The sequence below is a fragment of the Stegodyphus dumicola genome, chromosome 5, assembly GCF_044657685.1.
Source record: "Stegodyphus dumicola isolate Sdum_Otavi_A_Nest chromosome 5, ASM4465768v1".
NCBI lineage: Eukaryota > Metazoa > Arthropoda > Arachnida > Araneae > Eresidae > Stegodyphus > Stegodyphus dumicola.
In genome coordinates this window covers 198,417,386-198,437,422 of record NC_140772.1, presented here as the reverse complement: position 1 = coordinate 198,437,422, position 20,037 = coordinate 198,417,386, and the positions used below count along the sequence as shown (strand labels likewise).

Genomic DNA, 20,037 nt, shown 5'->3' with positions numbered 1-20,037 from the left:
AATTATAAAATCTTATGAGTTATATTTTTGTACTGCCGAGGCATTACAAAAATAATTAACTGTGTCTTACCCGTTAGAAAAGCTTCACATAAGCATTTTTTCATGGGCAAGACACAGATAACACAAACATTTCTTTATGATGAACTGCATAATTTTATGTCTTGAATATATGAATAATTTTATGTCTATATATGAATACATAAATAATTTTATGTCTGAGGTTTTAAATTTTGTTAAGAGCTTTGAAAAGTAAATTTCATATTTCACCGCTCAGCCATTTTTGAAAACATTTTTGTTTAACACAAGATTTAATGGAGCAGTGAAACGTGAATGAGCGTCAGTATCTGAACTATAAGTATAAGAGGATATAAAGTAATCTGGAGATGAAACAAAGATAACTCCTTGGATATTTCTGTGCAAAAAGTACGAATAGACTTACTTTTCTTTCGCTATAAAATGCTTTATCTGTAAACTTGGAAATAGGGAGTTTTGTAGAAAAACATAATCTGGAGAAGAATGCTTGAGGATATTTATGAAAATTTATGTTAAGTTATAAATTAGTATTTCAAGATTCTTAACTTATAGCAAATTTTATTTTTATTACGTTAGAATTTTTATCATGTGCAACATTATTTTTGCAGATTTTCCTGCTGGGATTTTGCAGCATCCTTTATTCAACAGTGATCAACCACAGTAAGTTTTAATGTGTCAGCCATACCTTTTCGTATATAAATTGAGACTAAACGTACTTAATTATTTTATTATCACTACATGTACAAAGTTTAAAAACGTTTGATAATACTTCGTATATTTATTTCAGGTATTTGAACTTTGCTGCAATAGGCCTGGTGATTGGTCATGAAATTACACATGGATTTGACGACCAAGGTAAGTGGTATTTAAATTTGAATTAAAAATATTACAAAAAATGTCGATAAAACTAATTTTTTGAAAAACATCTGACAAGGTTCACTTTAAGGAATACTGCATGAAACCGACCTGTAATTTTGAATGCTGTTGAAACTGGTATTTAATGCTACGAAGAGAAATGTGTTCTGCCTTGAGTTTTGATACTCTTAGATCACATAATGTTACATTTAAGATTTAAACAAGTATTTTCAGATTTAAAACAGATTAAAGTCCCGATTAACCTAGTGTTAAAATAATTTCAATAGCCGTAATAATCTAAATGAAAGAATAGAGATAAGAGTACTTGCGTTGTGACCGCAATAACCCAAACAGGAGAATATTAAAGATAATATCCTAGTGTACCTTAATAGCCTAAGATTAAGAGAAGTGACATAGACCATTTTGCCATAAAATATTAAAGATTTTTAAAAACAAACCATATCACATGTATTGCTTCATCAATGTTACAAACAAGATGAAATTTACATACTGTATAAAATATTTTAAAATATTCTAATTATCACATGTTTTCAGTAATGTTTGGATAAAATAAAATAAGGAAGCAGATTAGAAAAAGAAGCTTTGGGAATTTTGATTATCTTAAAACTGTTCATCTTTTTTCTTTCTAGTTTCGACAATAACAGAAATTTCAAAATTCTTTATAAACGCTTATCGATAGCAGGCATAAGCAGCAAAACATCCACATAAACGCTGAAATCAAAAATAAATAATCAGTACTGAATTCTCTTGGAAATCTGTATTTCATATGAGACGAAGAAGCAGATAATTGCTTTTTTTTCCTCTAGAAGCATTTGATTAGCAAAAATGCTGTATTTAAACATGAAATCAATATTTCATTAAGAGTAATTCCCGTCTCATAATCTACACTATAAGAAAGTCAACCAAGAAATAATCGCCCGCGTTTCCATAAAAAAGGAGTCTAGCGAATTCACTTTTAGGAGCAAAGTTTTGTGTATTTGTTAGTCGTAATGCGAAATACCCAGCTGCAATGAGATAGCTTCCCAGCAAAGCGGGGATAGGGTTCCTAGAAAGTGGCTGGGAAAGACATGATTGCCAGATATGGGGTGAAATCGCTCATTTCGCAACACTTAGTAAGAAAATTGGCGACATGCCATAGATGGAGCCAGGACATTCTAAAACGTATTCTTAGCAGTTTCCTCTGGAATATTCTTGAAGGTAAGCTAAAGATATATATATATATACCCTGCCTGTTCTTAGAGAACGTAATATCTTGAGTACTGTAATATTGTACTCAGAGATTAGCTTGAGAGCGATCGACCGAATTGAAAGCTGTACTTTAGTGCTTTGTCGTGAAGTTGCCTTCACCGTTACAGCCCTGGACCTTATAAGAAATACACTAAACCTAATGGGTTTTCTCCCTCGTGTGAGGCGCTGTCGGCTGTCACCTTGATCCCATCCGGAGGAGTAGGGACGACTTGCAGAAATTTAACAGTGATTGCCTATTGCAGCGTGTATAATTGTCAAGAAAAAGCTGGTTGTAGCGCCTCATTTCACAAATTAGAATTTCTACATATTTTTATTTTTGAAATTGAGATTGATTTTTAAAAATTTAACATATTTATCAAGCATAATTAACGTTCCAAATAATTATAAAGCTATTGCATGCTTTCAGGACTGGATATTTTTTTAGCTTTTCCAATGCTGTAAGGAAATTTGTAACTATTTCTTTTAGAAAATAATATTTTAAATATTTAATATTTTTCTGAACTAATAGAAAATTTCAAACAAGCAATTTTCTCTTGCAATTTTTATGCTTTTTATTGGTATAAATAAGAAAAAATACTTAAATATTTAAAAGCGAATTTTTGAAAGTTTTGTTTAAAATTCTAAATTGTGCTGCTTTTTTAAAATTATAGATAAGTATTATAGCCTAATTTCTATAAAGGAATTTTATTTCAATTATATTTCATAATACATCACAGTGATAAACGCTTTTGACTCCTTAAAAATTTTTATACATTTAATTCTAATATTAAAATTGTATTTAACTGTAATAATTAATTTTGCTTGTATTTTATAGTGATTATTTTTTTTAATTTATTTTTAGTTCTGCATAACATTTTTTTTATTTACTGTTAATTGAATTTATTAGCCTAAAGGGGCGGTAGCCTAGAAAGGCTGTTAATTTCGAAGTGGCAACCCGAACATGGGCATCTGGACGGCCGAATTTCGAATTTTTTTTAATCTATTTCATATTTTGTAAACCTTTAACGAATTTTTGATTAACAAACTCAACGAGTTCAGAGCGAGCTTTTTACGGAAAATAACAGTTTTATCTCCAGTGCGGAAATTCTAAAGATATGCTGTTTTCAAATGTATGTGGTTTACGGGAGAAGAACATGATATTCAATAAATATAGATAACAAATAAAACTTTAAAAAAAGGTTCCTTTTGGGCGTAATATAAAATCTGAGTGCTTCTAGATTTTATTTTATCTTTTTTTTCCCTTCATTACGCTGAGAAAATTTTATGGTCAGAATTTTATGAATTATTAAAATAACTAATCCACTTTAATGTTAATAATTTAATGATCATATAATCAAATAAACAACATGTGATACAAACGTCATAGGTTTCAGTGTTAAAGTAAACCAGATCGTCCCTACTCTTTCTTGCCGACATGTCGGTGACGCGCCCCGCCCACTGGGTTAGTCTGTCTCTTATAAGGTCCATGGTTACAGCCTGAAGGCTGTGTTGCTAATTGTTTTAGCGTGTTTATCGTAGTTTTTCTACGACTGTAAACGTGTCTTTGGAACTATCTGGTGTAATACTGGCAAATAAATTGTGCTTTGATTCTTCATCAAGTGTTATCATCAAATACTCCAATTCCAGAACGGCAGCAGTAAAAATAGTATATATAGTTTCGTATTAATAGTTTCGAGGGACTTTATTTAACGGAAAACAGTATTCGAAATAATTGGATAACATATCACCAGTATTTTGAAAATAAAAGTATTTTCAATCCATGTGCTAGTTGTTCCGAACATTTATGCGGTTATTTAAAGAACTATACTAATCAATTTCGAAATTCTTCGCATGAGCTTCGACAATATGTGAAGTTTTATTTGACATAAATGAAAAAATTTTGTTGAAGAGTAAAATTTAGAAATGTATGGATATTATGTATATTACATGGGATATTTTCCAGTTTTTATTTCTTATTTATTTTGTGAATACAGGTATGTGCAGATTTCTCAAATAAAGTGTGTAGATTATAGCAAAATGTTATCAAAACATTTCATTGAAAACTACCATTTGGCTGTAGTCATCTAATTAACACAAAAGCAATATTCATTATATAAACATAGTCAAACTTAATTTGATTTCAGGTATAAGTTATTTGGGAAATGCTGTTCAATAATAATAATAATATGATAACATCAGTTACATATATTACGCTGTTATAAATATGATTCACGGCAAAAATTAGCTTTAAGAAGCATTTATTAAACAATACCTGAAACGTGCTTTTGTTCTTTCCCACATTTTTTATGCTAATGATAACATTGCAGGTCGGCAGTTTGATAAAGATGGTAACAATGTCAACTGGTGGGACGATGAAACAGACAGACGTTTCAAAGAGAAAGCTCAGTGTATTATAGAACAATATGGTAACTACACTGTTGCAGATGGAATTCCAGTAAGATGTATTTAAGATTGTTTCTTTGTGTGTATAGTGAGTTACAAAATGCGGTAGTTCTGTATGTGTCGTTCTAGTTAGCCGATTGACAAATTTTAAATTAAATTTTTCATGTTTTCGAAACAATACTTAAAATATATGTTTATATTTATATACAGAATTTTTTAATTATGTATTTTGATACAGATATTGAATATTTTCTGAAATGGCATTCATGTTTTGACAATATCAAATTTTTTTAAAAAAACTTCTTTTTGGACAAAATACTAAATCTAACCTTTCTTGGAGCATCCCGGCTCCTATACTTAAATTTTAAAAAGTTTTAATGCTCATTAAGAAAAAATAAAAATATAAAAAATTTGACTCCCGACGAGAAAAATTTACCTGGATATTTAATTTCAAAATCTGTAATTTTGGGTGTTGCTTTCAACTTGCCTTGAGAATCAGTTAATAAAGTTAGAATAACTTGAGGAAATAAATAATGAAATGCTGCCAGAAAAATGTATATAATTTAATAAGCCTTACCAGCAAGTCCAGTGGTACCCACATCAAAATTTTTATTTTTAATTTAAATTTTTGATCCATATATTTGCTCCTGTTTCACCGTTTGAGTGGTTCTGGTTTTATTCAACGCTTTTGATAAATAAGAAGCTGGCACTATGCCTTACGATTTTTGCTGTTTTTCCGCTTTGGTAAGTTTTGGAACTGTCGATATATCTATTGCATTTTCATGGCATTTTTTAGCATATTTCTGCATTTTTATGACGCTTATTAGGCTTCTCCCTGCTTTCTTAGCATGCCTTCGTGGTGTAGTGGTCAGAACGCTCGATGCGTATTCAATGGTTCGAGGTCCGGCGACGGCATTGCTCATTTTTCATGTCTCCTGCTTCAAAATAAGCTTATGACAAGCTTAATAGCTAAATATTTTTGTTTTAAAATTAACCATTACAGTATTTATGACAGTATCACTTTCATATTTTCTTTATGCACTCATTATTATCATCACTATTTTAAACACTTGTACCAAAGCCCCTTAAAATTTACTTATCACAAATAAACATTGGTGCAGAACAGCATGTGGAAACCTGATAGACATTAATTAGCCCAACAGTTAATTTTTAAATACCCATTGCTTACTCGTGCTATGTAGACTACACATTTAGGACATCATTTAATGGACTGAAATTAGACTACGTCTTTTTACATGCTTCTGTCTTAAAACCTTCAATCTGTGAGGTTTTCAGCCGCTGTTGCCAAACAGCCAGACAGGCAGAAACAAGTTCAGGGGGCACCAAAGCTTCGCCATGGGCAAAAGTAATATCGCTCAACTGCACTAACCATCTATGGAAGTGCACACTCAGAAGGCAAGCTAACTCCATGCTCGGGCATTTGTTTACATTGCAGCATTCATAATAGTTACATATTAATGATGCATAATTTGCATTCTAAACAATACTGGCATAAGGTGTACTTTACACGGGTACTTTGCAGTTGCATGGATTGACTTTTATAGTACTGCCGCGTTGACTTTTATCTTGTTGCCAAAACAAGATAAAAGTCAACGCGGGACATGCTTCTTTATCTCTTCCTTTACTTCCTCCACTGATAGTTGGCAGAATTCAAAAATGAGCAGGGGCCTCCAAGTGCTGAGCGGTAAAGTTGCTGAACATTGGTAGTTCGGTCGAGATTCGAATCCCGGCAAACCTGCCTACTATATAGGCCTTTTAGTGGTTTCTTCTATGTGTAAACTTGTAAACGAACATGTTTCCCCTAGGAAGCCCTCCATAAAAGCATTCCTCCACTTAGGCAGCTAGCACTCGAGTGCTTTGCCGTAATTAAATAAAACCAACATCAAGAAAGAGAGGTCTGGATATAAGTGCCATAATAGAGAACCCCACAAAAAATTTGAATGCATAATTATCGCATAACTTTAAGACTACATAATATAAATAACCTACGGAAAAGCAACTCGGTTGGATAACGGAAAGAAAAACCGTTATGAACGTATTAAAAATAATTTTGTGGAATAATAATTTCGAATTCATTATTATTTTGCTGACATTGTGTTTGGTTTGTATTGAAATTTTCAATTTGGAACACTAGCCAGTCTAGGCTGAATGAAGCCAGACTATCCGATATATTGATTTATTTGCGTTTGTATAAGTATACTATTCTGTCGAAAATGCAAGTGCCCACATTAGATTGAAAAATGCTCCTAGCATTTATACCCAAATTTGCAATTAAAAGGAAAATTTCCGAATGTATATTGAAATAATCATGTCTATTGCAGGTAAACGGGATCAACACTCAAGGAGAAAATATAGCAGATCTTGGAGGTATAAAAGCAGCTTACTTGGTAAGAAAAGCATTTGAATTCTCACTAATCGTTAATTTTGATTTACAGTTCAAATATCTAAAAGCAATTGCATTATAAAAGCCTTCATATATTATGTTCTACAAAAGAAAGTTTTAACTCAAAATATTCTTCTACCCGAAGCAGCTGAAGACTGCTGTAACTAAACGTTATTTCAAGAAGAGATAAGTACATTAGGACATAAAGAAATCTAATGAATACGGAATCGGAAGTAGGATGTTTGATTATGATTTCTGCTGCTTATTGCATAATAATCAATAATCTTACTGGTGATAAGTAAAATTTATAGCATCCCCCCGATTAATGGCTGTCAAAATAACGTTTTAGAAAACTTTAGAGCAACTAGATACGATATCTATATCACATTTAAAATAACTGACTGCAAATAAAATATATATTAGTCATAAGCATAAACTACACAAAATTTTAAAATACCAATAACAAATTTTAATATTAAGAAATCGTGTTACGTTACTTTCTAAGTACTTACTTGTACATGCTCTTCATATTATAACATACCTGTTTAAAAAAATGCAATCTGTTTAAAAAATGCAATCCTTTGTTTGAAAACCCAAAAGTAGACTAATTTCTTGACATTAATATTATAAGTGAAAGACTAAAGGTTTTTATGGCAAGGAGCACATAACTTGTAAAAATTACAGTGTTTACAGGAACCTTTTCTACATTTTTTGGCGCTCAGGAAGGCTTGTGCTTTCCCGAAAGAAAAATGTCCAGAACTTGATTATACTTCATTTTTATGGCGTTGGTGCTCACCTAGAAATTTCAAAAGTTATTTAAAGTATTGCAAAATTTTAGATGTCAATTATTATCTAAAATCGTACATAGTATTTAAATTACTATAATAATTGCGTCTTAATAGTGAAAATGTCCACAGCAGCATTTGTAGCATCCCATCAATATCATGATGCTTTTCAAGTCTTTGAGTATATTTTTACGCCCCATATATTCTGTAGTTTCTTGATAGTAACATGTAATTTAGTTCTACAATCATTTTCATTTGTTGTACTACTGTAACAGGAAAAGGGAGGGTCATTTGTTGCTGATACAACTTATAAGCAATAGTTACATTGCTTGTTTTTTGAGAAATTTCCTAAAATTAATTTAAAGTAGTTTAAATTTCGGAAAGTTTTAATCTATTCAGGTTAGATCGCTGAATATAATCACTGAATTTTTGCATTAAGAATACCATTATATACTAAAGTTTAGGAAATGTTGCATAACGAAAGATTAACAGCTTTTTGCAAAATAGTATGTTTTGTATTTTAATCAAGTAAGAAGCTCCTGAAAATATCTTCACTATTTATAATTCATTTTATACAGGGTTCGTCAGAAAAGTGCACAGATATTTCAAAAGTTGATATATGCTTATTGGTTTTGAAGTTGAATCTTATTATCTTTACTATATATACGTAGCACGTAGCACGATAATAGCTGAAAACATATCTCTACTTTCATGACACGACATATTATGTATGATAGTGAATCAAAATGTCCTTTTGGGAGTACGAAGAACGTCAAGCATTGCAGGAAATCGATTATACTGGAGATCCTCACTCCAGAATTTATGGTGGCATTTGCAGTAATCCCCGCGAACGCATTAACAAACTTCTTGAAGCAACCGGCCCATTTGTGTGTTGCGGCACAGTTGCTGACTGTTAATAGCGACCGCTTTGAGATGAGACTTCGAGCACTGAGACTTAATGCTTACAAAATAAATTGATGTTTCTTAAAACATAATTTTAATTTTTAGAGCGCAGTTTATACCGTTAGCGGTCAGTTATGGTCAGGTAGTTAATGCAACTAGATGTCTTCAGGAAGTTATATTTAAATTTCGTCATTTCTGCATTTAAATTTTCATCTTAAAATTTTAATTGCAAAATATTGCTTAGTTCGGAACCAGTAATGAAGCTGTGCAAAGAGTACGGGCACCTTTATTCAGGCCAGTATTCACCAAGACAAGAAATCTTCGCAACGGCCCTTTGCCATAAAAGCGCCTGTTTCCTTCTTTCTCTATATATCTTTTTTTCCAAATTAAATACTGGTTTTAATTGAGGTACTGGCACCTTTATGACGGGGGTCACCCTTTTGGAAATTTCTTAGTTGATGAACACTGCCCAATTGCATAAGGGTGACAGTCCTTAGAGGAGGACACGATCCTTCGTGAAGATCTGTAAAACACACATCAACCACCATAAAAGAAAAGGATCCTCTCTTAAAATTTACGAAGACTTCATCGGAACTGCATTTCCGGGTTCTAAGCATGTGAAAAAATATTCAGTGGAATGATTCCTAACACCCTTGCTGCCATATGTGGAAACTCTAATGCGTCTGCTTCAGAGTTAATTTACTTAGTATTGTTTTACTTGTAATTATGTTTAACATTTTTCACAAATAAAAGGATTAGAAAAAATTAATTATAATAAGTATTGCCTTGCTTCATGGTTACAAATTTAAATTTTATCTCACAGTAAGAGGGCATAAAGATGTTCAATTTTTTATGGTTCTTGATTGCATTAAACCTATCCTAAACTATGCAGTAAAAACTATGGTAAATATAAACTATGGTATATATGAATACATTAACCTGTAACTAAGTTTAGTGCTAACGTACCATAAAGAGTTTTATTTCGTTAAAGAGTGTTTATGTTTTTCTGAAGGATCCTGCATATCTGAACTGCCATTTACTTCAGATGCTCAAATCACATTTATTTTTACAGAAATATTAATTAGGTAATCTCAGTTTGTGAATAGATATCGAGGTAGACACGCAAATACAGCTGACGTTCTCTTTTATGGATTATATTTAAAATTATTTTTATGGATTTATTTTCCCAACTTACATTGTTCCAAGAATAAAATACGAATTACGAAATTAAAAAAGAGAGCTTAAAAAGGAACATATATTTTTCTACATAACTTAAAATTATTGATGAAGAAGGAAAAATGAGAGTTACAGCCTTGCTTTCGAAACACATAGAAAATTCTGTAAATCAACGTGGCACTAAGAATGAATTTGGCATAATTTTAAATTAGCTTTTTCTTACGCATATCATACGAGCTTACTACTGTAGAACACTTTTTGTTTAATTGTTAATTTTACCTACTTCAAATAATTACAATTTTACAATCAAACATGAGATGGCAAACAATTGGTTTGGTTAACGAACAAATAAATCAGCTAAAATTTTAACAATTTGTTAAATTCTACCATTACGTGACCAAGTATTGAATCAGTTTTTATTTGAAGAATGCTTTCGTATGTTCTTTGTTTTTGTTTTTATAGGCCTATCAAACATGGACTAAAGATAATGGAATAGAACCAGCATTGCCAGGATTGAATTATACACAGAATCAGCTGTTTTTTATAAGTGCAGCAAATGTAAGTATATGGGAATTTATGTCAGTATTTGACATAAGTATCTACTGCAAAAATAGCAACAAAATAGTTTAATGCAATTATTATATAACAACCTACTATAAAAATAATACTAATAAATGTACTATTTTTGAGTGAAACATAGCGCAACTTGAATCCTGAACTAAACCTAATTCAGTAACTCCATTTTGTTTAGGAGACATAACATAAAAGTATAATCTGTAACAAAGATATAACTCGAAGAAAATATAAGTAAACAAATTTTTAAAGTTTAATGTGAGTTAGTTTGAAATGTAGCAGAATATTTTAAAGACTGATTTTACTCCTGCTCTTTTTTTTTCCCAAAAAATTGTTAGTTCAAAACATCTTACCTTATTTAGAAACTTTTGTGTTGTATCTGCGTGATTCCTTCTCTTAAATGGTTTATGCTTCCAAAAAAATATTGTCTTCTGATCAACGTCAAACTAGACTGAGATAGTTTTGTTTAGAATTTGCCTGATCGTTACCACACTCAGGATTTCAGTTCAATAACTAGTTCTTTTATCAATAGTTTGTCAATACAACTGATTAGCCTGCTCGTACTTTGTTTCGTTCATAAACACAGAGGTGCCGTTACAGAATTATAAGGGTTTTAACTCCATCGGTAACTCTAAAAGAAATGTCATAAGATCAGTCAAGATAAGGTATTGCAAAATACGCCTCTACATTTTATGGTCTTGAAATATTTCAAATCATTTAACGAGAGATAATTAAAAACTGGAAAGCAATGTTTGTATGTCTCATTTTTTGAATAATACACGTTATCATATTTCAATATTTTGTGCTGCATGTTTTACTGAGAACAGAAAATGGTTCGTTATATATAGTAGGCCACATATTTTTAGTTAAATATCTAAAAGTTTTCGATAAAAAATTCTGTTACAGATGACAATTTTCTCAATTACATGGAAAAGAAAAGCGTGAAATGTTAAAGTGAATAAATTTTATACCTTAGCGTTTCATCTGTTGGTAATACCTTTGAGTAAATTAAATAACAAAATTAGATTCCAAAACTGTATACTTATTATGTTCTGAGGTTCGTAACGGGCATGGTTAGAAGCATTTTATTAATTGCAAAAAGGTACAAGTTTCCGGAAAGGTTATCTGTTGGGTAAGTCATAAAGTAATCATCAGTTATGTATATTATAAAATTATTATTATTTTGCATAACCAGCTGTTTATAATTTCAGCGTTTACTGTCACTTCTTTTTTCCGCTTCCCTACAAGAATCCGAATTAGTTTGAGAGTTTTCAAGCTTAGGTTTTTGAATTGCAAGACAAGGTATATTTCTGCCTCTTCAGGCCATTTTTTTAGGTTTTGCTAGCTCAGATTTTCATTCTCCGGCTTGTGTTATTGCTGCTGACTTCTAAACTGGTACGCCGGTGAGAAGTTTGAGCCAACTTCGCGTTATATCAGTTGGGTACTCCTGGAATACTAGACTAAGTTTCAATTTGAATTTGAGCGTTACTTTAAGTTACATCTTCAGAAGTGGTGGTGTATTTGTAAGCAAGAGACATGTAATTTATATTCAAACTCTGGTTTAGTTAAAAGGTTCATTTAAAACCTTTCAAAGCCTCTGAATTTCTTTATGAGAAAATGATAATTTCATTAGCTTCTATTAAAAGTTTAAGCTAGTTTATGTTGCCAAAACAAGTCAAACTTTATAATGCAAGTTTGGTACCTGCAAAACATTTTTGTTACTTACACTTTAAAGTTCAAACGTACTCACAGCTAAATATTAATTTTTCATACTGATATTTCTTCCACATAATTCTAACATATTTAATATAGCAGTAAATAACTTACTTTCATTTAAATTAAAAATAAACAAATTATGAAAACTTTTGAAATTTTTCAGAGATTTTCTAAGTAGGATTTTAGAACAAATAACGATCGTTTATAGTCTTTTTCTCTTATTTATTAAATTTTTCTTTGGAACATAAACAAAAGTACATATTGTTACGAAATGTCCAGGCGCGGTAAGATAGCTTCCCCGCAAAGTAAGTTTAGGGTTGCCAGAAAATGCCAACGTAAGGCAGGGCTGCCATATTTGGTGATAAATCGCCTGTTTGGCGACATTTGGAGGCAAAATTTGGCGGTATCTCATAGACGGATGGAGAACCTTCTGAAACGAATTCTTACTGGTTTACCCCAGAATGTTCTCTGACACAATCCAAAAGCAATATAAACCCTGCTGGTAGGCGGAGAGAGTTAGTCAGTGTCTCGTCTAGCGAGTGTATAGTTAGTCAGTGAGTGCCCAGTTGAGAGTCGGTGAGCAAGTGTCTCGTAGTCTAGTAGTGCCTAGTTGGTCGTCGAGTGCATCGAGAGAGTCTCTTAGTATATCGCGAGTTAGTGCATCGCCGTGTTTCATCTTAGAGTGTGTTGAGCTCCGAGAACAATCGCTCTGAGTCTGGAGCTGTACTCTAGTGTATCGTCGAGTGCATCGCGAGTTATAGCATGGAGAGTCTCGGGAGTACGTAGAGTTCCGAGATCGACCCAGAAGAGTCGGGATCTGTACTCTGGTGAAGCTGTCTCCACGGTTATAGCCTGATAGCCTGGAGGCTGTGTCGCTGATTGTTTCAACGTGTAAATTTCTCAATTTTCTGTGACGCCTTAGCACATAATGATATTTCGATTCTGATAAAATTTGTAGCCTTAGGCAGAAATCACTATAAGTTATTTTGATCCCGGATTACAGACCTTAATCAATCAACCGAGCTCTTTTCTTATTAATTTTTAATATATACAAGACTATATTTGTATAAGTGACGTGCTCCCACGGGAAGAAACTGCAGCTGAAATAGTGAAAATTACGCAAAGGCAAGCGAAAGAAAATGGCAGTTCTACTCCCGAAACATGGGGTTCGGTGAAATAAAAATTGAGCTAGCTGTTATCTTTGTAAATAAAATAGATTTCCAACAGCATCCTTGAACTATGGTAAATATATACGTATGTCGCACTTGAATTAAGTATGTACAAAAAGCCGGCCAAACGGGATAGTGGTTAGTGACACTGACTACCGTACCGAAAGGCCCGCGCTTGAATCCCAGAGAAGGCATTGTAGTTGTAAATGTATCGTGTCTTTGCGGCATGGTTGCATTCTAAAGATTCATGGCAAGCCGAAAATCCTCTCGTGTGGACTGAAAGTAGGGAAAGAGGCATGGGAGATTCTCGAACCATACCCCGGGTGCTCTCTCTTAAAATTGGGGTTCTGAGCAAAATCGTACTGTCACCTATATAGTGCTCAAGTCGTCAAGGCCCCAAGGTGCTCAAGGTGTGCCAATGACAGGTGTAATGTGCCACGCCTTGCTGCGATGAATTTCGTAGGCTTGTTCTGATGCAAGACAAGCGAGATTAGTCGAAATAACAATGTGCAAAATGCGCTGCTAGAGTTGCTTCATGATTAACATTTTACTATATCGGAAATACGGTCATAAAGCAAGTAACTTTCGTATGTTTACATAACAAGTAAACGAAAATAATTTTACTTTTAAATCCTGAAGATAACTTCAAATGTAACGAAGTCTTTATCATACATAATTTTACCTTAGATTACTTTTGTGTGAAAAATTTTAGTTTCTGTTATTTTTACACTGTTACAGTAATTGAGTTTAAAAATAAAAAATGAAAGTATTGTTAGTTGCTGAAATTAGATATTCTGGGTCCATTTGAACTTGAACACAGTTATGCATTTCCAAAATAAACAAAACATTACTGTCAAGACTGACTCTTCACGGAACAGTCCTCACGTCATCTTGTATTGGTTGAGATGCATGTCACACCACTTTCTTGATGGCCAATTAGAACTACGGAAAAAAATTACTCAACCAAGATTTCATTTCACTGCCCAATAGGCGGCAAGAGACAGGATAATTTTTGGAAAATATTAGATCTCGAAAAGATGAGAAAAATATTAGACGTAATAATTAGAAAAATATTAGACGTAATAATTAGAAAAATATTAGACGTAATAATAAGCAAACAGACAAAACGTCTCTTTGCTTATTATTATTTAGAAATGCAAAAGCAATTCTAAAAATAAATAGTACGAAACGTATAAAGGAAAGCATTTTTCAAATCTGCTGTTTATACCTTACCTCTAAAATGCACTTTTCCTATTTATTTCAGATATAAAAAAATCACAGACAAAGAGGTATTTTTTTTCAATGTAACGTCCATTCCTTTAAGGTTCTGAAACGATTTGACTCATTAGAAAGTCTCAAAGTATATGCTATTACATTACGAGGAATTTAACGGGAAAGTCGTTTTTCATTGATTTTTCATCCCAAATTTTTTTCTCCGATGCTAGTCTAGTATTGCGGAAAAACATCTCGCGTCTTTTTTTTTTTTTTTTTTTTTCCCGAAAATTGGAAACAAGAACAATAAAGATTTTTTGAGTCAGCTTCAGCATCAGGAGAAAGAAGCCAGAGAACGTAGTGGTTGGATATATCCATCGAATGCAATGCGAATGAAAAAAATTATGAAAGTAATTTATCTGTTTAAACAGTGAATGCCCTCAATTCGATCTGTTCGCTCCAGAACGAATTTATCTGTCTAAACAGTCAATGCGCTCAATTCGTTCTGGAGCGAACAGATCGAATGACCACATAAATGAAAAATTTAGAATAATTAATTATGTAAAAATAACATAATAGGGTTTTGTGTTTATTCACCATATATGTTATTAAGTTTTCTTTGTTAATTTTTTACAGTACCTGGCGTCTGTATTACTTGAATCGGCTCTAGCGTTGCTAGCCGTAATTGCTTGCGGAATTTAGGGCCTAAATCACAGTTTGTAGATGCGCCTTGCCATGTTAATTTTATATCTTTTTATTTTCTTTTACTTTTGCTTGTTTTGTACTGAAGCTTCTGTAATTGTTTTCTATTATTACACAACATGTTGTGTAACGGTCAAGCTGACGACTTAGTAAAAATGCTTATTTGAAACTTATTTCTGAGTTTGAAAGACTTTTAGAATTTCAGATGAGATGATAAATCAGATTGTCTTCAGAGATCCAAGAATTCCATATGGAGTAATTGAGATCCGTACGACTTCAAGACATAGCTTTTAATAAACATTTTCACCGCAGGGAATTCCAAAGATTTAAAGATGTATTTTTGAAGTGCAAGAAATAGTACCCCCAGTCATCAGATCATAAGACCTTAAGATTGCAGTGCCCCCTTCACAGAAGCTTCAAGATTTCTTGGAAAAAATAATGCATCTAAAAAACATTTTTGCTTCCCTAGTTAATGAATAATTTATGTACTGTTTGAAATGTTATCTTCTTTTGCATATGCATGACACAAGTAATTTCATAATTTCCAGCATTTGGCGAAATAAATTAACCTTGTATTTGTTCATAATTTTGCCATCTGAATTCAGAAAGACATTAATAACAGTAAAACCACTAAACAAATGTAACTGTTTCAGGTATGGTGCGGTAAATACAGACCGGAAGATTTGAAGACAAGCGTTATGTATGGATACCACAGCCCAGATATGCTTAGGTAAGTGAATTATGAGAGCTTGTTTAACGAACAAAGAGAATTATTTTCAAATATTTTCCTCAACCTATATTTCATATGTTATAAAGATTTAGGGGGAAAAGTAGTGTAATTTTAGTATGTAAATCTTTCAAATGGCAGCCTTCATTTAAACTTTAGAATTATCTGCAGAAACTTTCGCGTTAAAAATTTGAAACTCTATTGTGTATTGTGTGCTTGCATTTAAAATAGATCTTCTGTTTCAGAGTGATAGGTTCCATGTCTAATCTGCAAGCATTTTCGGATGCCTTCCAATGTCCCGAAGATTCTAAAATGGTTCGACAAAACAGGTGTCAAGTCTGGTAGGAAACCCATCTCAATCAATTCAATAGGTCGATGAATTTCTAACAGTATATTGTAATTCTTTTTACTAATAATATTGATAAAACATTGCACAGATGCAGATATTCCATTTAAAATTTTGTACTGCTTTTTAATTGTAAAAATAAATCTTTCTTCCAAATAAAATGCTAAAAAATTTCAGTTACTTTTTTTAAAAATTTTTAACATAAATTAAATCATTGAAAAATATAAGGTATTTCTCCCACCTTCTTGGTGTACCTTCGTGATGTGATAGTCTGAACACTGGACCGGTATTCCAGAGGTCCGCGGTTCGATTCCCGGCGTTGCTAATTTTTCATCTCTTCTGCTTCCAAAAAATACCTAATCTACAAAAGAAAACATATCTGGAAGCTTTCACATTTTATATTTTTCCCAAAAGGGGGTTTTTTAACGTGTGTTACCTTTAACTATTAAATATCATGTGTGTTACCTTTAACTCTAATTTAAATTCTGTGTGTTACCTTTAACTATTAAATATCATGTTCTCACTTAAAACACATAAAACTCAATTCAACAACAATATCACAAAATATTTAAAAACTAGATACAGCACGTCTTTAGAATTTCCAATTCACTGTCTCGCGCGCTGGAGATAAAAATGTTTTTTTTTTTCTTTTTTTCGTACAGTGTTGCTATTGCTCGCTTTGAAATCGTTGAGTTTGTTACCCAAAATTCGTTAAAATTTTACAAACTATAAAATAGATAACAAAACAAATTCGAAATTCAAAATCCGGGCTTCCAAGTGGCCATACCCAAGTCCAAGATTTTCGGTTGGAGGACTACGTTATTCAAAATTTGATGGTTCTAGGTACCGTTGTTTCTTCACAATGCGAGAAACATTTATGCATTCATGCAGATTTTTAATTATTTAGTTTCTTTAAATATAATGATGCATGGTGATAATATTTGGTGACAAAAGTTAAAAAAGTGAATTGACACAAAATGCCGTTTTGAAATTAACAGTCGTTCTAGGCTAACGCCCTTTAGGCTAAAAAAAGAAGGTTCCTAATCTAATTAATTTATGTGTTATATGTTTGCTGTTCGCAACAATCTTAATGAAGGCGTGAAAGACTGTTTCGAAACTATATATTTATAGAATTTTATATTATATATAACAGTTTAATTCATAATGCATTCTTATGCATAAGCATCCGCATCCCTAATCAATTAATTTATTGCTTTGTGAGAATTTGTGTTTTTACTTCCCCAGAGAGGACTATGGCCATTAACATCCCCTATTATGATAAAGGGTTGAAGCAGCTGCTCTGTGAGACAATTTAAATCTTGCTGATCAATGTGCTCATTTGGAGGCAAATACAGAGAAACGACTGAGACAACAGTGTGAAATTTTGCTTGAGTAGCGGCAACTTAGAGGGATGTCGTCAAAGAAAGTGCATTTGATGGATAGTCCAGTGAGGTGAGGAGGCTTACACCGCCACTGGCACGCTTACCTGCAACGTTATCCTTCCTGGCGAAAAGTAACCTCCGAAGTTTTGCTTGTTGTTCTAGTTACAGATTTGTTTCCTTAATTGCTAAGCACACAGGATGATAAGCATTGATTATAGCTTTGAAGTCGAGCAAATTTTCGTGGAAACCGCGACAGTTCCATGAAAGGAGGGTGGCCATTATGACTGGTGTTTGTTCTTTCGGTGCTTCGTTTTAGTTTTGCGTGGAAGCAGATGTCTAGAGATTTCTAATTCGTCTTCCACTTTCATATTATCAGGTTCAATGTTTCTTCTAACCTTCTTCGGAAACATACAATGACCTGACTAGGAACAGAGAGCTTACTAAAGCTATGTTCACTAATTGTAGTAAGTAGACAGGATACAGACGAAGGGTATACAAAACCCTTTATTTTTCTTTATATACAATGACTTCCGTACTTCGGAATACAATGACCCTCCACTCGGGGTCTAACGTAAAAGGTATAAAAAATAAAACTAAACTCTAATTTAACTTTAGAATAACACACGTGGAAGATTGGCCTTATAATAACAGGAAGCGTATGTAGCACAGAGACTGTGAACACTACAATACGTTTAATTTATTAAGAGGATTAAAACCTCTGGCCTGGAAGGCAAATAGCAACTGCGTAACTTCTAAGGTAAGCGGCCTGCTTCGAACTCACTGCTTCCTCTCTTTCGCTTGGCAAAAAGGCCACACTTAAATACTTGGCGTTCGCCAGACAAACTTTGCATAAAAACCTTCACGCTTATAATTCTGGCCGGAAGTAGAAAATAAGAAGTGATAGTAAAGATTTAAAATAAAATAAACGTTAGTAAAACTTAAGATCCTTACATACTTCCCGCCAGAGTTAATTAGTTTGAAACTGAGGTCTAAAACGACCTTGTTGAAAACTTTTAGCTCTAGAATATAACGCGAGGCCAACCTTTTACAATCATAACTTCGTTAGAAACTAGAAAATTTAAAAGAAAGAAATTTGTTACAATAGCAGCTCCCAGGATCTACAAGAATCTTTTTTTTTTTTTTTTTTTTTTTTTTTTTTTTTCCATCTGTACTGCATCTAAACAGGAGCTTTATTCAATTCTGGTTCCTTCTCTTAACATTCTTATTTCATTCATGACTATTTTAATTATCTCTCCCCTTGCTCTCTGACATGTGTTGTAAAAGAACACCAAACACGAATGTGTTTATGTCTATGTGTTCAACACTTCCTCCTACAATCAAAACACTAACGTGTTAAAATTCAACATAACGAGACCTCTTAACACACCCTACTTTCAACTCTAAACCCTGAGGTACTATTCTAAAAGTGGCTAACTCTAAAGTGTAGCGTCAGAGAGCCTAACTACATCATTCAACCTTTAACATATATTCGCCATGATTTAGTCTTTACAGTCACACGAATAACAAATTTTTAACGTTACTTTCACTTTTACCATATCACGGTATTTCTTAACATTTAAAATAACAGAACACATGTATATAAGAACATATCAACATGCCGTTAATTTTACACATTTGAAAACATACATTAGTAGTACATTGTTAACTTCTATTCTTTTCAAAGCAAGTGCCAATTCTTTCTACATTGAAATAATACTACATTTCAAAAAGTCTTTCAGACTAAAACTTCTTTCTTGCTAGAATGTTTTAAATAAAATTTATACAATAACTTTTTACAATATTTAAGTCTTTACACAACGCTATTATACATCAACTTTAGTTTTACGCGCGAGTAATTGAAAAACATAATAAGAAAATCGGTCACAACTCATTTCTCGCCCTTTTGGCGATAAAGGTAGACCTCGCATGAGGTAAAACTTCTTGAAATCTGCCACTTGCAGTAAGAATGAAAGATTAACTTAAGTTTGCAACGTAACATAAAATTTTACTTATCTTTGTAATATTCGGACATCCTTTTCTGGGCCCAGTCTTTAAAGGTACTGCAGACCGTAGCCTGGTTTATCCTCCTTCTTGTACGGGCTCGCCCTTCAGTGCTTTCCTCTGGAAGCTTCCGTTTTTCACCAGTACGGCCACCCTTGAACACCTTCCTTTTCCCCTCTGCTTGTGGTCTTGGCCGTTTGAAGGCAGCTGGTCTTGGCCGTTTGAAGGCAGCTGGTCTTGGCGGAACCGGGAAACTTCTGTCGTGATCCTGCTTGGACCTCGTTGTTGGCCGTTCAAATTTTTCTTGTACTTTTTCCTCCGCCGCTGATGGCCCTTCCGCAGTTGGGCGACTTTTGCTGCGGAGAGTTCTGTCGGATGAGTCGATCTTCCGTTTTAAAGCCG

At 33.0% G+C, this 20,037-nt stretch overlaps 1 protein-coding gene across 1 annotated transcript in view; it reads left to right on the top strand.

The window, feature by feature from the left end:
- The window catches only part of LOC118194736 (neprilysin-2-like), a 66,069-nt gene extending 49,641 nt beyond the window's left edge, over positions 1-16,428 (top strand). The window contains exons 14-20 of the mRNA XM_035365968.2: positions 642-693; positions 821-888; positions 4,464-4,591; positions 6,882-6,947; positions 10,270-10,365; positions 15,833-15,909; positions 16,152-16,428. Coding sequence (XP_035221859.2) covers positions 642-693; positions 821-888; positions 4,464-4,591; positions 6,882-6,947; positions 10,270-10,365; positions 15,833-15,909; positions 16,152-16,251 — 587 coding nt within the window. The 3' untranslated portion in view covers positions 16,252-16,428. The remainder of the gene's footprint in view (positions 1-641; positions 694-820; positions 889-4,463; positions 4,592-6,881; positions 6,948-10,269; positions 10,366-15,832; positions 15,910-16,151) is intronic.
- The last annotated feature ends 3,609 nt before the right edge of the window (positions 16,429-20,037 follow it).